The sequence below is a fragment of the Nestor notabilis genome, unplaced genomic scaffold (genome assembly GCF_000696875.1).
Source record: "Nestor notabilis isolate BGI_N333 unplaced genomic scaffold, ASM69687v1 scaffold19657, whole genome shotgun sequence".
Classification (NCBI taxonomy): Eukaryota; Metazoa; Chordata; class Aves; order Psittaciformes; family Psittacidae; genus Nestor; species Nestor notabilis.
This window is the reverse complement of record NW_009937139.1, coordinates 45,100-63,193: the sequence shown is the minus strand read 5'-3', so window position 1 is coordinate 63,193 and position 18,094 is coordinate 45,100. Positions and strand designations below refer to the sequence as shown.

The 18,094-nt window shown below is 37.6% G+C and overlaps 1 protein-coding gene across 1 annotated transcript in view; it reads right to left on the bottom strand.

The window, feature by feature from the left end:
• The window catches only part of ARHGAP21 (Rho GTPase activating protein 21), a 63,147-nt gene that overhangs the window by 44,324 nt on the left and 729 nt on the right, over window positions 1-18,094 (bottom strand). Inside the window, 3 exon segments of the mRNA XM_010018685.1 lie at window positions 2,397-2,489; window positions 6,976-6,984; window positions 13,028-13,052. Coding sequence (XP_010016987.1) covers window positions 2,397-2,463 — 67 coding nt within the window. The 5' untranslated portion in view covers window positions 2,464-2,489; window positions 6,976-6,984; window positions 13,028-13,052.

Below are 18,094 nucleotides of genomic sequence, written 5' to 3'. Positions count from 1 at the left end.
AATGATGTAGTTTGTGCCAAAAAATATTCTTATTTACAAGCTCTGAACCATGTCCTGCTAGTTCTATGGCAAGACTTCCTCAGAACACACAGATCCTTCTGTGGAACTGAAAACTGGCTTTTTTCAACTTTGTTTCAGAACTTGTCCACAGATATAGATCTGTGGACTCAGTATTTCCACTAAAAACTGCAATTAGGAACATCTGTAAAGTAGGCCATCTTATCTATTCTTGTGCCCATTTGTTGTTTTTTTTTTTTTTTTTTTATTCCAAAGAAACAAACTAGGTTACACACAGCAGTGGAACAAGTCCTACTTAAAGTACACATCCAATGAACCTGTTAAAAACCTCATGAGGGACACAATGCAGAACTGGTTACATGAAAGAAGTGGGAACAGGCGATTCTGAAAAATACAACTTTGCTTAGTTTCAGGAGTACATAAAGGGGAAGGCCAGTGCCTCTAGGTCAAAAAAGGATACTTAAGCATGAAGACTTTTTCTAATAGCTGTGCCCAATAGATTCCTTTGATCAAACTAGAAATTAATATGAACACGCACCATCTCCCTTTCCATACACAGTTCTTTATATTCTTGCATATAGATAGAATCATGGAATGGTTTGGGTTGGAAGGGACCTTAAAGCTCATGCAGTTCCAACCCCCTGCCACGGGGCAGGAACATCTCCCACTAGACCAGGTTGCTCTAAGCCCCGTCCAACATGGCCTCGCACACTGCCAGGGATGGGGCAGCCACAGCTTCTCTGGGCACCCTGTGCCAGTCTCTCACCACCCTCACAGCGAAGAGCTTCCTTCTGATGTCTAATCTAAACCTACCCTTTTCCAGTATTAAAACATTCCTCCTTGTCCTATCACTATCCCTGGTGAAAAGTCCCTCTCCAGATTTCTTAAAAGACATAAAAAAACAGCATGAAGATCAAGGCATGGGAAACGTGCCTATCTATATTTTAATATGAGATTTTCAAGTATTTTCTTTCCATTAGTATGACCACAAAACAAAACCAAGCTGAATTTAAAAAAACCCAAACCCACACACATGCAAAAAAACCCCAAAAAAAACCCAACCAAAAAACAAAACTACGAAGATGATTCTACAAAATAAGAAATGTGTACAGTGTCTGTATCAGAGGTCAAGCAATCTATCTGACTGATTATTCCCTGAGTGTTTTATAATATGATTTCAAGACACAGATATAGCAATATATTTCACCCTGAAGTTTCCAACAAGAAACAGTGGCATGACCTAATTAGATAGAACTGCTACCAGCAATGTGTTTTAGAAGAATATTCTGGTAATTTAAAAATTTATTTTCTGTTCTTTATTCTGGGCTCCTAAAAATCTCTTCTATGCCTAAAAATAAAGAATTCTCTACAGATTTCATCTCTTTCAATTTGGCAAACACTAAACAGACTGAAAATTTACATGGCTCCTCTGTATAACTTCAACATATGCTGCACTTTATCAAGCCAAAACATTTCTTTACATAACAGCATTAAAATAATGCCAAAGCAGCCCCTTCCTGAATTACTTAAGGAGAACTTAAAAAAGAAAAATGCCTTATTCTGTACAAGGAGGATCCAGCACTGTTTCTAAATTGCTGACCATCCTAGCACCTTCGCATTTCTTTAAGAAGAAACATACAGAAATTATCCTATTCCTGTCAAATGAATGTAAATAACTGTTTTCAAAAAGAAAATAACCCTCTCATTATCAACACAACCACAATCCTTTCATAGAACCTACCTTTTACCATATTTGTAAAAACAGAAACCTGTGTTTGTGCTGGTATCCATGTACGTAACTTGCTGTTTTATCACTTGTGAGGCCTCCCATTCTAACATAGCTTTTTTTCCCTTCAACATTTAAATAAAGATGTGACAAAGTACCTGGCATTTCACAAACAACATGTTTTCTCCTCTCCAGTTTGATTAAATCAAACAACTGAACAAAATCTTGTAAGATATAAACATGGATTGTTCCCACTTGATTTAAGGAGGTGGAATAATTTAAAGGACAAAAACCTGAATGTTTTGAGGTTATTAATTTGTCACAAAGCAAAAGAAATAGGAGCTCACAGATCTTGTTTTCTTCCCCTTTCGCTTTTTCCTCACATATTTTTTCTTGTGCTAGTTATTATCTTTTTAAAAGATAATAAGCCAAAAAGACTTAAGGATTTAATGCCTTAATACATTTTATACGGCACTTCCTGAGAGAACACAATGAGATTAAAAACCACTGGAGAACAATTTAAGAGAGGTTTTATACTTCTTCAGGAAAGAACAATGTTTAAACGGAAGACAGAACTATGTGTAGGGACTTAAACCATATATATGGTTTATATCATGCACACAAGCATGCTATCAGTGTTATAGAACAGTACCTGTGCACAGTCCAGCTTCAAAAGCAGGTCCACCCTCTTTAACTTGTTTAACAAATATGGTATCCATTGGCTCCAGTCTGTTTCTCTGTTTGCCTGAGGAAGAAAGTATAGTTGTTAATAGCGTTCAATTATATTGCATTACAAATGTTTTCACTTTAAGAATTGTTACGAAACACAATCCTGCCATGTTCTTCATTACAGCAAAGACTCAGGATCAATGTGGGTGAGGAAAGGAAGAGAGACCAGGAGTCTTAAAGACAGATACACTAAACATCTTTTAGGTGTCTGGGGAAAAAATAAAGGGGAGAGGGGTGGGGAGGGAGATGTATCTCAAACTTAAACTTGTGAACATGTTCCAGTAAGTGCTATTTTTCAGGTTCATTTCATCCTCATGCTGATGCTTACACTATTCAGTAAGAATTATCCCTTCCTCTTCTAGACTGCTATCTGACATAAGATATAAAGCCAGACAAGCCCAGTATGAACTAGTAGTGCAAACTGAAAAATAAAATTTTTGCATCTTTCCTTAGAAGGGAAAAAACCCCACAACATTGGCTTATAGTCCTCATGGAACTGAAACTGATTTTCTAACACTGTTTTTCAGATGCTCCAAGATGAAGTATAACATTTTCTTGAAGATCTATCAAAATTCAAAAAGTAATGTAGAATTCAAAGCAAATTATAATGTCTGCATGTGCTGTAGTATATGTAGTATCCCTATATACACAACATAGAAGTTAATTTACAGTAGCTAGTAACCATAATACCTCTATCTGCCTTCCCAGTATACTTTTACAGTATATTTTTGATTCAGTTTCCATGTGGAAAAAAGCTCATTATTTAAAGACCTTTAATAAATTGCCCAAAACCAGACCTCCCTCTGATTCTGATTCACATTTTTCAGATACACATTTTAGCCTATTTGCCTTCATTCTGCAGACCCTCAGTGTCCTGCCATTTTACCATAAAACAGTTGAACAAGATGGATTAATCATATGGCTCTAAATGACCATCTCAAAATAACTCCAGATTGGTAGAGAACAATCAAAAAAGCTGATTGGATAAAATCAGGTAATTGCTATATCCAAAGCAACTGAATTATAAATCGAGAAACTCCAGCTGGCAGCTCAGTTCCCAAATACTTCAAAATTTTATTAGCAAGACACAGCTACAAGACATACATAATGCTCTTTGTGAACCAAAGCTATTATCTGTCATTTTTAATCTGATGAATTAAGTAGACACTGAACACATGAGAGGGTCTCATCATTTGAGAGGCAGTAATGTTTCAGTAAGTTTAGACAAGCTCCAAGTATAATTTACCCAGCTGCCATGAACAAAAGGTTGCTTCAACCGCTTACAAGAGTGAAGTTAAAATATGACCTTTCATAGGACCACCAAACATCTTCCCAGTATTGCCACTCAATCTTCTAAGTGAAGAGAGATACAATCCCAAAAGTGACAAGAAAAATAGAAATAATGCAGCTCCCATGGCACATTTAATTTATAACACTTAATATCTGATAACTCAACACCAAGGGGCTACCTCAGTTTCCTCTATCAAATACTCATTGGAAAAAAAAAAGTTAGTGGCCTACTGCCAGTTTGCTTAACACTCAACTGCTACTTCATGTCTTGTCCATACTTCAACATGCAAAGCAAGAGGTCAAGCACATAAGGTTACTCCTGTTCAACATCCAACACAGCATACCTTTCATACACTCCCCACTTCCGAGGTAAGAGAGGAAAACTGTACCAGTTTATGAAGACCAGAGACTGAAGGCTTCCCTAAGTATCTGATTTCTGACTGACCTGTTAGCTACACCAAGAGCTTCTTCAGCACCATGGCCACTTGTTTCAGGTTTTCACAGCCATCCTATAGACTGATTCTGAAAGTTAATTAGGCATTGAACTTGGTTCTTTGTCCTACACGCAGAAGGACACTATATTGAAGAGTCATTCTTCTTCCCCAAAAGGTGAACTCCCTACCCTAAAGATAAACATCAATTTAGGGGCAAAAAAATTGAGATGAAAGGTTTAAAGTGCTATTTACATTGGCAGGTTCATTTTACAGCTCAGTAATATCCAAATACAAGACAAGAAGAAAAGCTAGGACCCCCAAGCTTTAGTAGATGAATACATGTTCTTCATTTCTCCTTGGTCTTTTACATATCTGGATACAAGCCAAAATTTTTTCCCATCAGTAACATATAAGTGAACTTCCTTGAATACATAGTTTCAAAGCATATGTTTATATTTTAAGTTTGAAATGCAAACAAAGTTAAACAGCATTTTCTGACAGCAGAAGCCAACAATACTTTCTTCAGACCAACTGAGGGGGAATAAATCTTGTAGATGCGCACTCAATCATTACAGAAATGGAATAAAATGAACAATGTGGTAACTTGCCCCCATGTCTGAAAACCTAACAATTGCCATGCTTCAGTTTAATTGTCTCTAAATCTCCACTGGGTCCTTTTTGCACCCAATCATCAGGCAAAAGCAAGATGCCATCCAAAATGGGAGCCTAAACTTCCTGCCTTCTAAAGCCCTTCATCTAGAGCAGATTATCACAGTGAAACTTTTACACTAAGTTCTCCAGCTCTGCACTACATAATGCCAGAGCAGACTGACAATTTTCCTTCCTAATACTGAAAGGCCTAATTTTTTGGAGCACGCCAGCAATTCCTTACAAGGTGACAAAACAAAGAGCAGTAAAGCAGCTCATACTACTAGTCTTAAAGATGTAGCCTTATTTACCTGTGCTTTTCCAGTGCTCATTGCTGATTACTACTTTGCCTCCTCCCTGCTTTTGTAAGCGACTTTATAATTAAGCATTACATTGCAGGCTACCGTCAAATAAGACCGTTTCTCCCGAATCTTCAACTGCAAGTGAAACAAGGCTCCACACACACAAAAAACAGGGCAAACTGTGAGCTGCCAGGAGCACTCACATACACAAGGAGGCAGCAGAGATGAAAAGTACAACTGTGAAAAAGAATTTCATGTTTCCTTCATTTCCCCATAAATGTAGCTATAAACAAAGCTGCAGTCTTCCAAAAAGACAGGAAAAGAACAGAAACATACAGTTGCTAAGTACACAAGTTAGCTGACAAGAAACTGAAAAACAGTCCATAAAGATCAAATTGTCTTTTCCTTTATCAGTCTTGTTATTAGCACAGAAGAATCTCCAGCATGAGTAACTGGTCACCAGTGAGGAAAAATTAAAACTCAAGTTATTGTGCAGGCAGTAATGTAGTTCTACTGACAGAACAACTAAAATATTCCCTGCAGTACAACTACTCCCTTAAGTGATGCTATTCGAATGAGAATATAACTTTAGAGAAGGCAAACTGTTACTTGAAATTTTACTGCAGACATTCAGCACCATCAGAAGTAAGGAAATAAAAATTAATCACCAAGTATATAGAAGGCTCAAGGCAAAAAATTCATCGGCTTAAACAAGGGTAGTAAGAAATCGAAGAGAGTCCTTATTCTATGCAACTGAAGTTAAGAAAAGTAGTCTGAAGGAGTATGAACTTCTAAATCAAATGTAAGACATACACTGAAAAGCAGTTTACTCCAACAGCATTTTTCCTAGCCAATATAAACATTTTCATATTTAATAAAATAATAGAATTTGTGTTTAATAAAAAATTATTTCTCTTTAATAAAAGGTAATATTAAAAAAATTGCTACTTTTAAAACAGAACAGCAGAATTAAGACTTGATAACATTTATAATTTACTTACATGGGGGTCATACACAGCAAAACTTCTCGTAATTCCCCTAATTTCACATAGAAATAAATTTTATCTAGGTGCCAATTCTAACTCAATCCCCTAAAATGCTAGTTTGGAATACAGCTGCTCCATAAGGAACATAACTAGTATTACCAAATGCAGTCACCTTGAGTTACTTTTTAAGCTACTCTCTGCATACGAGACTGTATTACTATACTGCTCTGCAATTCATAGAATCATAGAATGGTTTGGGTTGGAAAGGACCTTAAGATCACCTATTTCCAACCCCTTGCCTTGGGCAGGGACACCTCACACTAGATCATGTCACCCAAGGCCCTGTCCAACCTGACCTTGACCACTGCAAGGGATGGAGCATTCTGGAAAACCAAATGACATACATGGCAGAAGTTGTATTATCCAATCTACCAAAACACTACAAAACAGCAACAAACACATCACTTTTCTGTAGTCATTCACCTTCTGATATAATACAGTCAGATAAAAAGATGCAAGTCATGAAGACTACAAAAAGGACTCCTCTCTGACTAGGAAACTCTACATTTTGAAGAGGGAAAAAAACCACAAAAGAAACCAAGGAGGAACATTCCTCTTGAACATGAAGATCTACAAGCATGCTTTTGGATAGCCAAGGCATTTGAACTCCACTGGCACAACAATGCTTAGTGGCACTGATTCCTGGGACACCTATTAGGCAAAGAGAGGACAAGTACGTACAGATACAGTAAGACAAATGCTTCTGCATGATCCCTGAATCAAAAATACACTAATCATTTCCCAAGCTACTCAAAAAGAGATTGCTGCAAGTACAGCAATACTTAAATTTACTAACAGATATTTCATTTAATTAAACATAAATCACAAAACTGTCAGGATTACATTTAACTGAGAGAGTCCAACTAAAGACAATTCTGGATTTTTTAATCTGCAAACTGAATTTCATACATAGTAAGCATTTCTCCAATAGCAATCCATTGCAGAGAAGGAGACCAAAAGTCCCAGCCCAGCCCCAAAAGAGCTTATTTCACCCACTGTCAAGTACAAATTAACTAAAAAAAAATACAGTGCTAAGGATAAGTCTCTAAAAGAGGATGATAGTAAGTCAAATAGCACTGCTGAGTCATTTAGCAGAGAAACACCTGGCATTCAACTCTGTAATATAGGGAACAAAAATACCCTCTGTTACTACTCAAAGCACCTCTGGCACTTTGATTAGGCAACTCGAAGATGGTATTTTTTCTTTCGCTTACTCTTAAACCATTTGACTAATAGAACCTCAATTCCATCTTCATGGCAAGAAGAGAAGAAAAATAATCTGGCACTGTTACGGAAAACATGTAACACAGTTTCAACTTAATTAACAAGCTCTCCAAAACCATGTTTTCCCTTTGCATTATTTGCCAATATTATTACAAGCTTTTCAACTCTCTCAAACCTAAAAGAAAACCTTTTCAAGTTTAAAATTTAATCTATGATTAAACAGTCTAGAGGATTTACTGTAGTTCTTAGATAAGCACATAGCCATTCAATTTACGTCTGTTCTAGCGAACCTACAGACCCTCCTGTAAATCCACAGAAATTACACTCATGCAGCTCTGCATTTTTATCAAAAAATCAAAGATGATCTGAACTCAACAGTAGTGACTGAGAAATGTTACAATGTGACAACTTCAAAGGCCACTTTGCTGGACATTCTGGATGTATTTAAAAGGAAGAACAAATCCTCAGGTTTTGGTCTCAGTGGAAAACTTAAACAAGCCCTCTTCCAGCACTCTCAACATTTAGTGTCAAAAAATTAAGGCGGATTAAAAATCCATTAAAAAGGACAATTTACTGTGGCACTATCCTAAAACATTAGTGTTACATACCTCGTCTGTTATTCCTAGTTCCACAATAATATACCTTAGACCGCACCATTCCAGCTACCTTGCCAAACACTTACTTTCACATTCATTCTCTGGTTCCTTACCTACCTTGTTCCATTATCACAGGCACGATTAGTTTATTTTGTAACAGACTGAACTGATAGACAATGATGTTAAAAAACGTGGGATTAAATTAAATCCTGGGAGAGCACAAACTACATTACAGAAATCAGTCTGTTTAAAGAAATGAAACATCAAATACTCGAGGCATTATGTAAGCGGCAGCAAGGACTAAAAAACCTCTTCCTTGTTTTTTTCCATCCGGCTTTACAACATCAAACCAGACTTGCACAGAGCTGAAGGAGCTCAGGTCATAAATTGGAAATATTTAACTTAGACAACTGAAAGGTAGAAACTGTAAGTCATAGTTAGGAACATTTAAAAAAATAGCCTGGTGATCACAAATTAACAATCCAGAAACCTCAGTGAAAACAGATGTCTAAAGCATCATTAGAAAGTGCATGCTCAGTCTCTATAGAAAAGGACACTGAGCAATATACCTAAGTTGCCTTTTATTTTTGTTTTGGAAGATAAGCAGCTAGTTGCTATAGATACTTCTACATAGAAATAGAAGTAGGAAAAGCAAGAACATCGTATTAAAAAAAGAATAAATACTGGATTATCATTATACTGGATTTCCAGGCACTGTATTAAACATAAAATAGGAATTTCATCTTTTGTATATCTCTATTTTTAACAGGTACAGGCATTTTTCAGCTTGTCTCCAAATATTCCTACAATGCTTTCCTGGGAGACTTCTGCCTTCCGAGATACTTCTTAAATAAAATTTTTAAATAGGGCAACTCTAAAAAAACAGAATATTGATGGCATACCATCCTCAAAACACATGAAAGAAATGCTCCAAGTTAATACAGGCTGGTCAGTATAACAGAAATTCTCAAGAAAACAGTTGAAGCTGATGAAAGTTTCCAGGCAGTGACAACGGAATCCATAAAGAAAGATATACATCCTCAACCTGTTAGGAAAGCATTTTAATAGCTTTGCTTAAGGTCATCAACCAGGACAGTGAAAGTAGGAAAGAACAGCACTCTTTCAAATAACTACAAAATTTTTAGGGTAAATCTGCTATGATGCCTTTCCAGAGATAATAGTGTGCTAAAGTCCTCCATAAGGAGCAGGACCTGCATATGTGAAGCTTCTGCCACTTGTCTTAAGAAAGCCTCAGGTACTTCTTCCCTGATCAGGTGGTCTGTAGCAGACACCCACCAAAACATTGCCCACATGGGTCTGCTTGCAAATCCTGACCATAAACTCTAAGCTGGCTCCCCATCCATCCAATGCCAGAACTCTATGCACCTCTGCTGCCCTCTTACAAACTGAGAACAAAAGACACTTGGCCTCTGTGCTCTCCCAATCTCTCCTTCCCAAAGAGCATGTCCTCATCCACTGCAGCTCTCTAGCCCACTACTACAAGCTATCCCACTATCTCTCTGTGACCCCAATGAGACTGTAGCCCTGCAACTGCATGCAGACCTCCACTTCCTCCTGACTGTTCTCCATGCTGCATACTTGAGTGCACGAGGGCTTGAGAGGCCCTCAAAAAAGACATGGGAGCTCTTCCTTTCATACTGTCCTGTAAGCAATCTCTTATTTATTTGCATACACTTGAGGTGGTCCGCTTCCGCCCCAACTGTTGACCATGAGGTGTCTCCTCTCCACAGCATCCTAACCTCTTTGCTTGAGAACCTGACCCACCACTTCCTTACTTGCTTTTTGGCCATCATCTCTCTCCTGTGTCTTTCCCAGTTTAGAGCTCTGCTGAACAAACTTGCATTACCTTTTATTTTAAATGCTTTGAAATCTTACTGCTTACCAAAAGCAAGATTAACGCAAGCCAGGAGCAAGTTACTAAAAAAGTTGCTCTGAAATTCTATATCAGAACATAAAGCCAGATAAAAATATTTCTTTCACTGTTAGAATATATCAAACCTGGTACATGCTTTTATCTTCTGCCCTCTAGGCCTAATTAGGTACTCAGCTCCTTTGAAAAAAAAGAACAAATATTCGAGTGCTTTCAATAAGAGGCAATAGCAATAGAGATGCTCTTCTCCACACTCACCTACCCAAACCTGTAAATGCTGAACCTTATAAAAATCTCAACTTCTAAAGGTAAGTTTAACCTGTGAGAAGGGCAAAGCAGAAAGGCAATTAGAAATCTTCACCCAAAATTGATAAAGACAATTTTGCACTGGCACACACTGCTTCACAAAAATGAAAAGCTTGAATCCCCTTAGCTTCATAATGAAAGCTCAACTGAATTAGGCGAATTATCATCTACAAACTTCAAAAGAAAAATTACTATCATTCAGATACTTTCATTGTTAATTAAGATGGAGCTTCACAGAGGCAAGTTTTCCCTCCAAATTTGAAAGAAAATACATTAAATTTGCCACTAGATGGCTCCTCTGCACGACAAATGCACTGCACCCTGACCAGCAACATGCTCTTCCTCAAGCTGGGGAAGCAACTGGTGCTTCAGCACCAAGGCACCCCTCCAGTCACAGCCAGCAGCCAAACACACAGCTTTTCTTGCAGCTCCAAAGCGGCTCGGTCTAATCTTCCAGTGTTGATTACTTTACGAATCCTTGCGATAATCCTTCACAGAATTTCTGGCATATCCACTTTTGCAAAATTAACATGCTGCTTGTGAACACAAAAAGTGAGATACACTTTTCCTGATTTTCTCCTCACAAGCTACCTACTCACCTCATTTGGTAAGAGGAAAATCTTGTAGCAATGTAAACAGACATCATTCCATTCACTCCCACTCCCCAAGATCATGGAAAATGCTGGAGAAACAGACTTCTTACAGACTTCTTTTCTCCAGCATTTTGCATGACTTGGTCCCATTTTGTTATTTTTAAAGGTGTAATACACAGAACTGGCAGGTTAAGTTCTACTGACACCTACATACTCCATCTCAAAGTCATCTCTTCCCCGTTACAGAAGGAGCACAAGTCCAACCTTCTCTCCTGCTAATGAGAATGTTATCTTCCCAGAGCACTTTGTGCCCTCTAATCTGTATTTCAAGGCATACAACGTACTACGTTGCTATAAATAAGCAATAGTTGAGCTATGATTCATAGTTTAAGTAGCTACACAAAAATTTCCATAATCTTGCTCCCACCTGCACAGGTGTCACAGCAAACCAAATGAATGTTTGTTTACTGCTGTTCCTCTACTGAAAAATAGATCTCAGCTAACATTTTAGATAAACAGACCCACAGTTGTATGTTTAGCTGATCCAGTTCTCCCTGTGAGAAGTATACTGTAGAACTTCTTTTTCTAGACTACAAGTGGTATTTTCTATGCTGGTTTGGCACAGAGGATTAACTCCTCTGTGAATATGCTTTTTATTTTTATATGACAAAAGGCATAAAGAGGTTACAAGTTTGGGGGGTAAATAGTGGGGTGATGAGGAGTAAGAAAAGATTGACTTTTCACTGTTTAACAAGCAGATGACAACAGCTTAGTAAAAAGAGGATGAAATGTATGAACTCATTTGCTTCCAAGAAAAAGAAAGAAAGTTCAAGCAAATTCATATTTCCCAGAGCGTTTCTAATAGACCACAGTTACACAAAAAAAACCCCAAAAGCTGAAACAAAAGTTCCGTTATGTTCTCTGTCTTCCAACCAAATGAGATTCTTAAAAGTACATTGAAACCAGGTACCTTTCTCTGCTACAGTTTAAAGAAAATCGCAGCCTACCAGTGAAACAAACAAACATTTGCCCTGTGCTGTCTGAGCAAAGGTCCCACATTTGAACAGGCCCATCCTCAATGAATTGCACAGTACCCAATGAATCACAAACTGAAGCACGTTACACTTGCCAGTGCAGCTAATCCCACCTCTGCTGTGTGCCTTACTATCATGAGAGGCTGGGAAAATCAGAAACTGGGACTGGGCTCTCAACCTGAAAACCTCATTTCCTTACTTAAATCAAGACATTTTTCACACTTTTAAGGAAACAGGTATCAGCAAAAGGGGATTGTGGATGAGAAAATAGCTAAATACTACAGAGAAATTTAAATTAAGTGGGACTGAGATGTAGCACAAATTAAGAAAAGTTAACTGGTGAATTAAGAAAGAGAGCAGACACAGGCAACGTGAGAGAAAGAAATCTATGAAAATAGAGGGGACAGGATGGGGGACACAACTGACAGGCATAACCTAGAAAAAAAGCAGTTTTTCCATCCCTCCTAAATCAAGTACAAGAATTTTATCCACAGATCTTATCCGACATCACTGAGCATGTTTCATGGATCTCTTAAAATGTACGTAAGAGCATCAAAACTGATGAAATAAGTTAGATCAGTGCTATTAAATCCTGCAGAAAGCATCACGACGATAACGGGAATAACATTTTTAATCTTCTGTTTTTAGAACAGTTGTATACCACTTCAGTGGATAATTTTTACCACCACAACCCACACAAGATTTATATATATAGTATGTTGCTTTTATTAGAGTAAGCTGCAACAAAATTCCAATTTCATACTGGCTGCTCTCAAACACAGTGTACAGCACTCTAAAATGCTATACATGAGACTCAAACCCTTTACAACAGTACTTTGCACAGATAACTGTGGGTCTTACATGCAAATCAAATTAAGAGTGTGAAACTTTGGCACTAAAAAGGTTTCCTGTCTTCTTGTCATATACATGACAAGGCGATATATACACAGCAGAGAAGTAAAACAGCACATTTAAATTAACAGAGTCTCCACACAAACACCTACACTAAATAGGTGAAGCTAAAAGACAGGTATTTTCTTTCTTTTGCTCCAATGCCACGAAATTCAATGAGCTTGATGGTCACACTGAAGTGACTGTACATTTCAAACTCTTAGATAGCTATTGAAACATACTACACAGCTGAAGTGCTCAACAAATTGGATCCATGAAAGAATAAAACTAAGACATACCTTGTCTATTCCCATTCTCTTCATCCTAAGGAAAAAGAAAGAGTTCATGTTAAAAATTCAATAAATGGAAAAAAAAAATGCACAAGCATCTAATCAGCTATGAAGACTTGCAGTGAACTTGTAAGATTAAGTCTGCATTCTGCTATCTTGTACTTTGACAAATATTCAACTTTACAGAATTCAGGTTTTCATTCTGACAATGTAGTGTAATACCTGTCTTAAAACAACTAAGCAGTTCTATGAAACCTCCCCACAGAAACAACATGAACAGCATTATCTGAAAACAAATGTACAAAAACCCCCAAAACTGCCACGAACTAATACCGCACTTTGTGCTGTTGCATGTTTCCATCCTGAAAGGCAGCCAGAAGAGGTTATACTTTAATCATCTAAGGATTCAAAGCTAAATAATATGCAAGAGACACAAAGCGTTTTGTAAGTAAGCTCTCAATACACTTCCTAAAGTTTGAAATACGAAGTTTGTTTTGCTTTCACTACTACTACCCCAAACATTAGGTGGTAATAACCTTGAAGATTCTCCTTCTGCTCAGTGCACTATATATACACACATACATACATAACTATCAGGTATCACTGACAGTCCTAAACAAAATAAAAATAAAAAAAAAAAGTTGATACTTTCTTGTAGATATTTTAATATGATGAAAGGCTTTTGAAAGATCATGGGTAATCTCTTCTACAAAATTCTGCCACTTGAAAATTGCAATTGTTTAAGTACAGAAAGGTGGCCTTTCTTTCTCAGCTGTAACTTTCATGGCGTAATAAAATCTGAATTTAAATACAACTTCTTAGACTAATCTGTATGTACTATTTGGTAAGAATTACTAGCAATTCACCTCAGCTAACTAAAACAGCTTCATCTTGAAGTAAAAAAGGAGCAATGAGATGATCGCATAAATTATTTTCACCTGTATGTTCCCTCCCTACTTTTAAATGGATTAGTTCCAAATTTCTAGCTCTTCGCATTTAAAAACAAATCACTATATTTTCATACTAAATATTTCTGAAGCAACTATATACCGATCTGAGCAAACCATTCAAGAGAAGAAGACTTGAAGAAAGAGAGGGAATCAAGACCTGGATATGAGCATGAGACAAGTCACTTCTTGCAAGATGTACAGAAGTTCTCCTGGACCTTTTTATAAGATACTTCAGAAAGGTAACTTTAAGGAAGAAAAAAAAGCAACATGGGAACCCCCTAAAACACCGCGTTAACAGAGGCTTGGTACTCATTCTACTTTGAAAAAGCCACAGTAACTGTCACTATCACCCAAACTCTAATAGCAGCAAACAGTATAAGCTTGTCTTGTCTTCTCTATACTTTTGCAAAAATACTGCATTAGTATATGAGTCCTGTTAAAATTTATCACTGTATCTCTTGAAGCCCTGTAACAGCCAGCTGTTTTTGAACTATGATCAGCACTGAAAAGTTAGACAAGGCTAACATTTGCGTGTCTCTAGTTTCCACCCCATCTGTCAAGCGAAAAAACATCCTTAGGACTTTGAATATTAGAGCTCATAGTCTGGAAAATACGGGTCATGCACAGGGGAGGCTACCTGGTTTGATGCTATGAAACAAAAAAATTATGGAATTGAAAAGTTATCTAATATAGAAATGCCATCATTTATGAAATACTGCAGTGGGTTTGTCAGTTTGTCACTGGGTATGCAAAGCTCTGTTATAAAAGACAGCTGCAAAACATCATTTTTTCATGGTATCAAGCCAATGAGCTCAGGCATTTAAAAATTGAATGCTTTATAACACAAATGTTTTGGAATTAGCCTTCCCTCCTATATTTACCTCTTACACATTGCAAGATGTTAGTATATGCTGCTTCCATACCTAAAGAGGTTTTCTTTTATCATCTTCTTGCTTCTCTTGAACAAGGAGAACAAACTTCATATGCAAAAAACCCTCGTGTTGCTGACTAACAAATCCTAATAAACATCTGTTGTTAAAAGCGTAATTTCATGTAGGCTTTTTGCAGTGCTAGCTTAAGCGATCTTCCACACACTCCATATTCACTTTGTTAAGGGAAAGGAGGCATGGGAAGCCAGCAGAATACATAATGGGTTATTCCTGAGCATGCAGCTATTCCCAGTTCAGTGTGTGGCCCCACACAAGCATAGCCAAGTACTTCTGCCAGAATGAAATGTGTTAAACCGCAGTTTCCAAGATCATCTTTCACACTGTCCTTCACACAGTGCTGTCCCTCCCAACAAACCTACCAAACTACACTTTCTTCCATAACTTTTCTCTATCATAATGTTTATAAATTATTTAATTAATAACTATTACAATGAAAACGACAGCCTTGATTTGTAGTTAATTAGCTGGTTTGTGCAGCAACCACGAAAAGATACTAGAATTTAGCACAATATCTTGAATTTGACCTTGACCTGCAGTACTATGTACATACTGAATGTTAAATGAAAGTAAATCTAATATAAAAATAGAATACATGTAATAAAAATATAAATAATGTAAATTAAATCTAGCATACTGATATTTCGTATTAAAATATGTAGAGATACTTCTCTGAATTTATTATAACCAATCATGTTCAATCATGTCAATGACACCAAGTATGTCCTGTTTTCCAGTCAGCTGTAAATTGAGAAAACAAAGCTTTATGGATGCCCTCTCACACGCAGTTGTGCAGGTCACTGTTCCCTTGTCACTATAGTATCCAGTTTCATTCTTGAAACTCACCATGCTTATTCAGGTGTTGCACAATTGTGTTTCACATCTAACTGAGGTGGCCCAAGGTACCAGTTAGAGCACTGGTCTAGTTACCTTACCAAGAATTGTAGTTTCACACTGATGGCAGTGGAAGTCTATGAAAGGAAGGCAGACGTCTGCTTTGTACACATAAAGCTAGAAGTATCTGCAACTGGAGTTTACCCTCACCAAACATGACTCTGCCTATTTTACTCAGGATTTGAACAGTTCTTGTCAGAAAAAAAAATAAAAATCAGTAGCATCATTAATAATAAAGTTTAGCACTGTTTGTTTTTTCTGATCAGCACTGAAACAGAAGAAACCCTTGCTGAAGTTCCGCAACATTCAGACACATCCATGCGATGGACCAGATAGGTAGAATTTTATGTGTTTGACAGCAAGCTGGACTTTGCTTCTGCACAGAAGTGACCTTCATCCTCCTAATCTTGTGTAACAAAACTTCGGAGTTAACAGGAAGAGAAAGCCTCATGGCTCTCTCTTTGTTGAATACCAAGACTAAGTTGTGCCTCCAGTCTGGGAAATAAAGGAAGGTTCACCTTCCCTGAAGAACTGAAGAATCACCTGAAGAACTGAAGATAACTCAAGGCAGGTACTATTAGGTGTTAATATATTAAAGACAAGCATGTTTTGGAACTCTGAGTCAGCCAGAGCTTTGAGGCCAATCTGCCTAGCCCTCTTTCTTGTAAGCGAGCTCCTCAGAAAACTAAAACCAAAAGGCTTTTCAACTGAACACAGGTTTTATTAGACGAACAACTAGAACACTGGACTTCCTAAAATGTAAATAAAACCCCAAGACCTCAAATACACCCAGGCAGAGAAAAGATTATTAAAGATATGCATAATTAAAGATGTGCATAAAATAATACCCTCTCTTCTCTACTCAATACATTCTTCAGGGTACAGTTCTTTGCTTCCAAGAAAATTCACCTCAGAGGCTTTCCAAGTTGCATCATTCTCCAGCCTGTAGGAAGCTTTTCTTCCCCTTCTCATGGAATATTCAGCTGTAATGTAAGCTTTACCACACGCTGTAGTCTAGGAGCATTATATGCTCTCTGTCCTACAGATACCCACTGTTCTCCCCATGTGAGGAGTCTTGTCCTCTTCTCCCAAAAGGATTCCACTTGACCTGTCAACAGCTTTTTCAAAAACACACAAACTGCAAGCAACAGGAGCTGAACTTTCAATGCAGAAATTTTCACTAGGCGTTTCTGAATTGGAACCAAGAGTGGGTATTAACAAAAAATCTTGCCTTGAAAGAAGTTAAAGGAAAGGAGCTAGAATGCAAAGCCTTCTCTCTGGTAAAAAGAGACCTCTGCACTGATCTAGAGGGTAAGTGCCATCATTAGGTTGACGCTTGCAATAACGAAAGGACTGTGGCTCTAAGAAACTAGTAGGGGACTGAAGATTTGCCTTATGTTAAGATCAGGCTGACAAGAGGTGAATTTCACTCTGTGCAAATGAATCTCAGCATCTTTAGATGTATCCGAATCCCTGAATAAAGGTATTACAACTATTAATCAATCTCATTTTAATTTTCAAATACAACCAGACAGAAATAAGACTGAATTAACCAGATTCTGGCATACTGGAGAAGAAACAGGAAAAAAGTTCTAAAAGCTCTCTTGCAGAAAAAAGAGGGAGATAGAACTTCCAAGACATCTCAGGATTTACAGGTATCAGGCTCACTACATACTGTGTGGGTCTCTCTCAGAAGCCATCAGATGTGAATGGGACGGAAGGGGCTGACAAATATTTTCTCTTTTTTATATTACTTGCCCTTCCTGTGCCTATCTTCTTCTGCACATGAAAAAGGTATCGACCTCCTCAGAGAGATCTAGTGGTACATTCAGGAAGAAACCTATCCAGTTACTTCTTAATTAAGGAGATTAATCCTGCTCATGCTGTTTATCTTCACCCTCAGCATGAGTAGGGTTGTTGGGAGATGCTAACAAGATGCACATAATTAATTCTGCTCAGCTAAGGGTTCCCACCCTCCTTCCTCTGTTTCTCTTTGGAATTCAACCAGAGATTGCTCTTAGCTGACTCTCTATAACCTGTGTTGAAGGACAGAAATACTGGGATCACCTGATACTGCTAATAGTCTCACTTCCAGTTAGCTTCAGTGACTCCTTGTCAAGGGGAAAGAATTTGGGCACTGAACTGCAGGCTGAAGAGATGAAGTTAACTAGAAAAAATGTGCCAACTTTTTCCTGCAAAGCTTTTTCTACTTCAAAAGAAATCTTATAGCCACAGAGAATAGGCAAAACAGGCAACTTTAATGAAGACTCCTGCAAAGACACGAA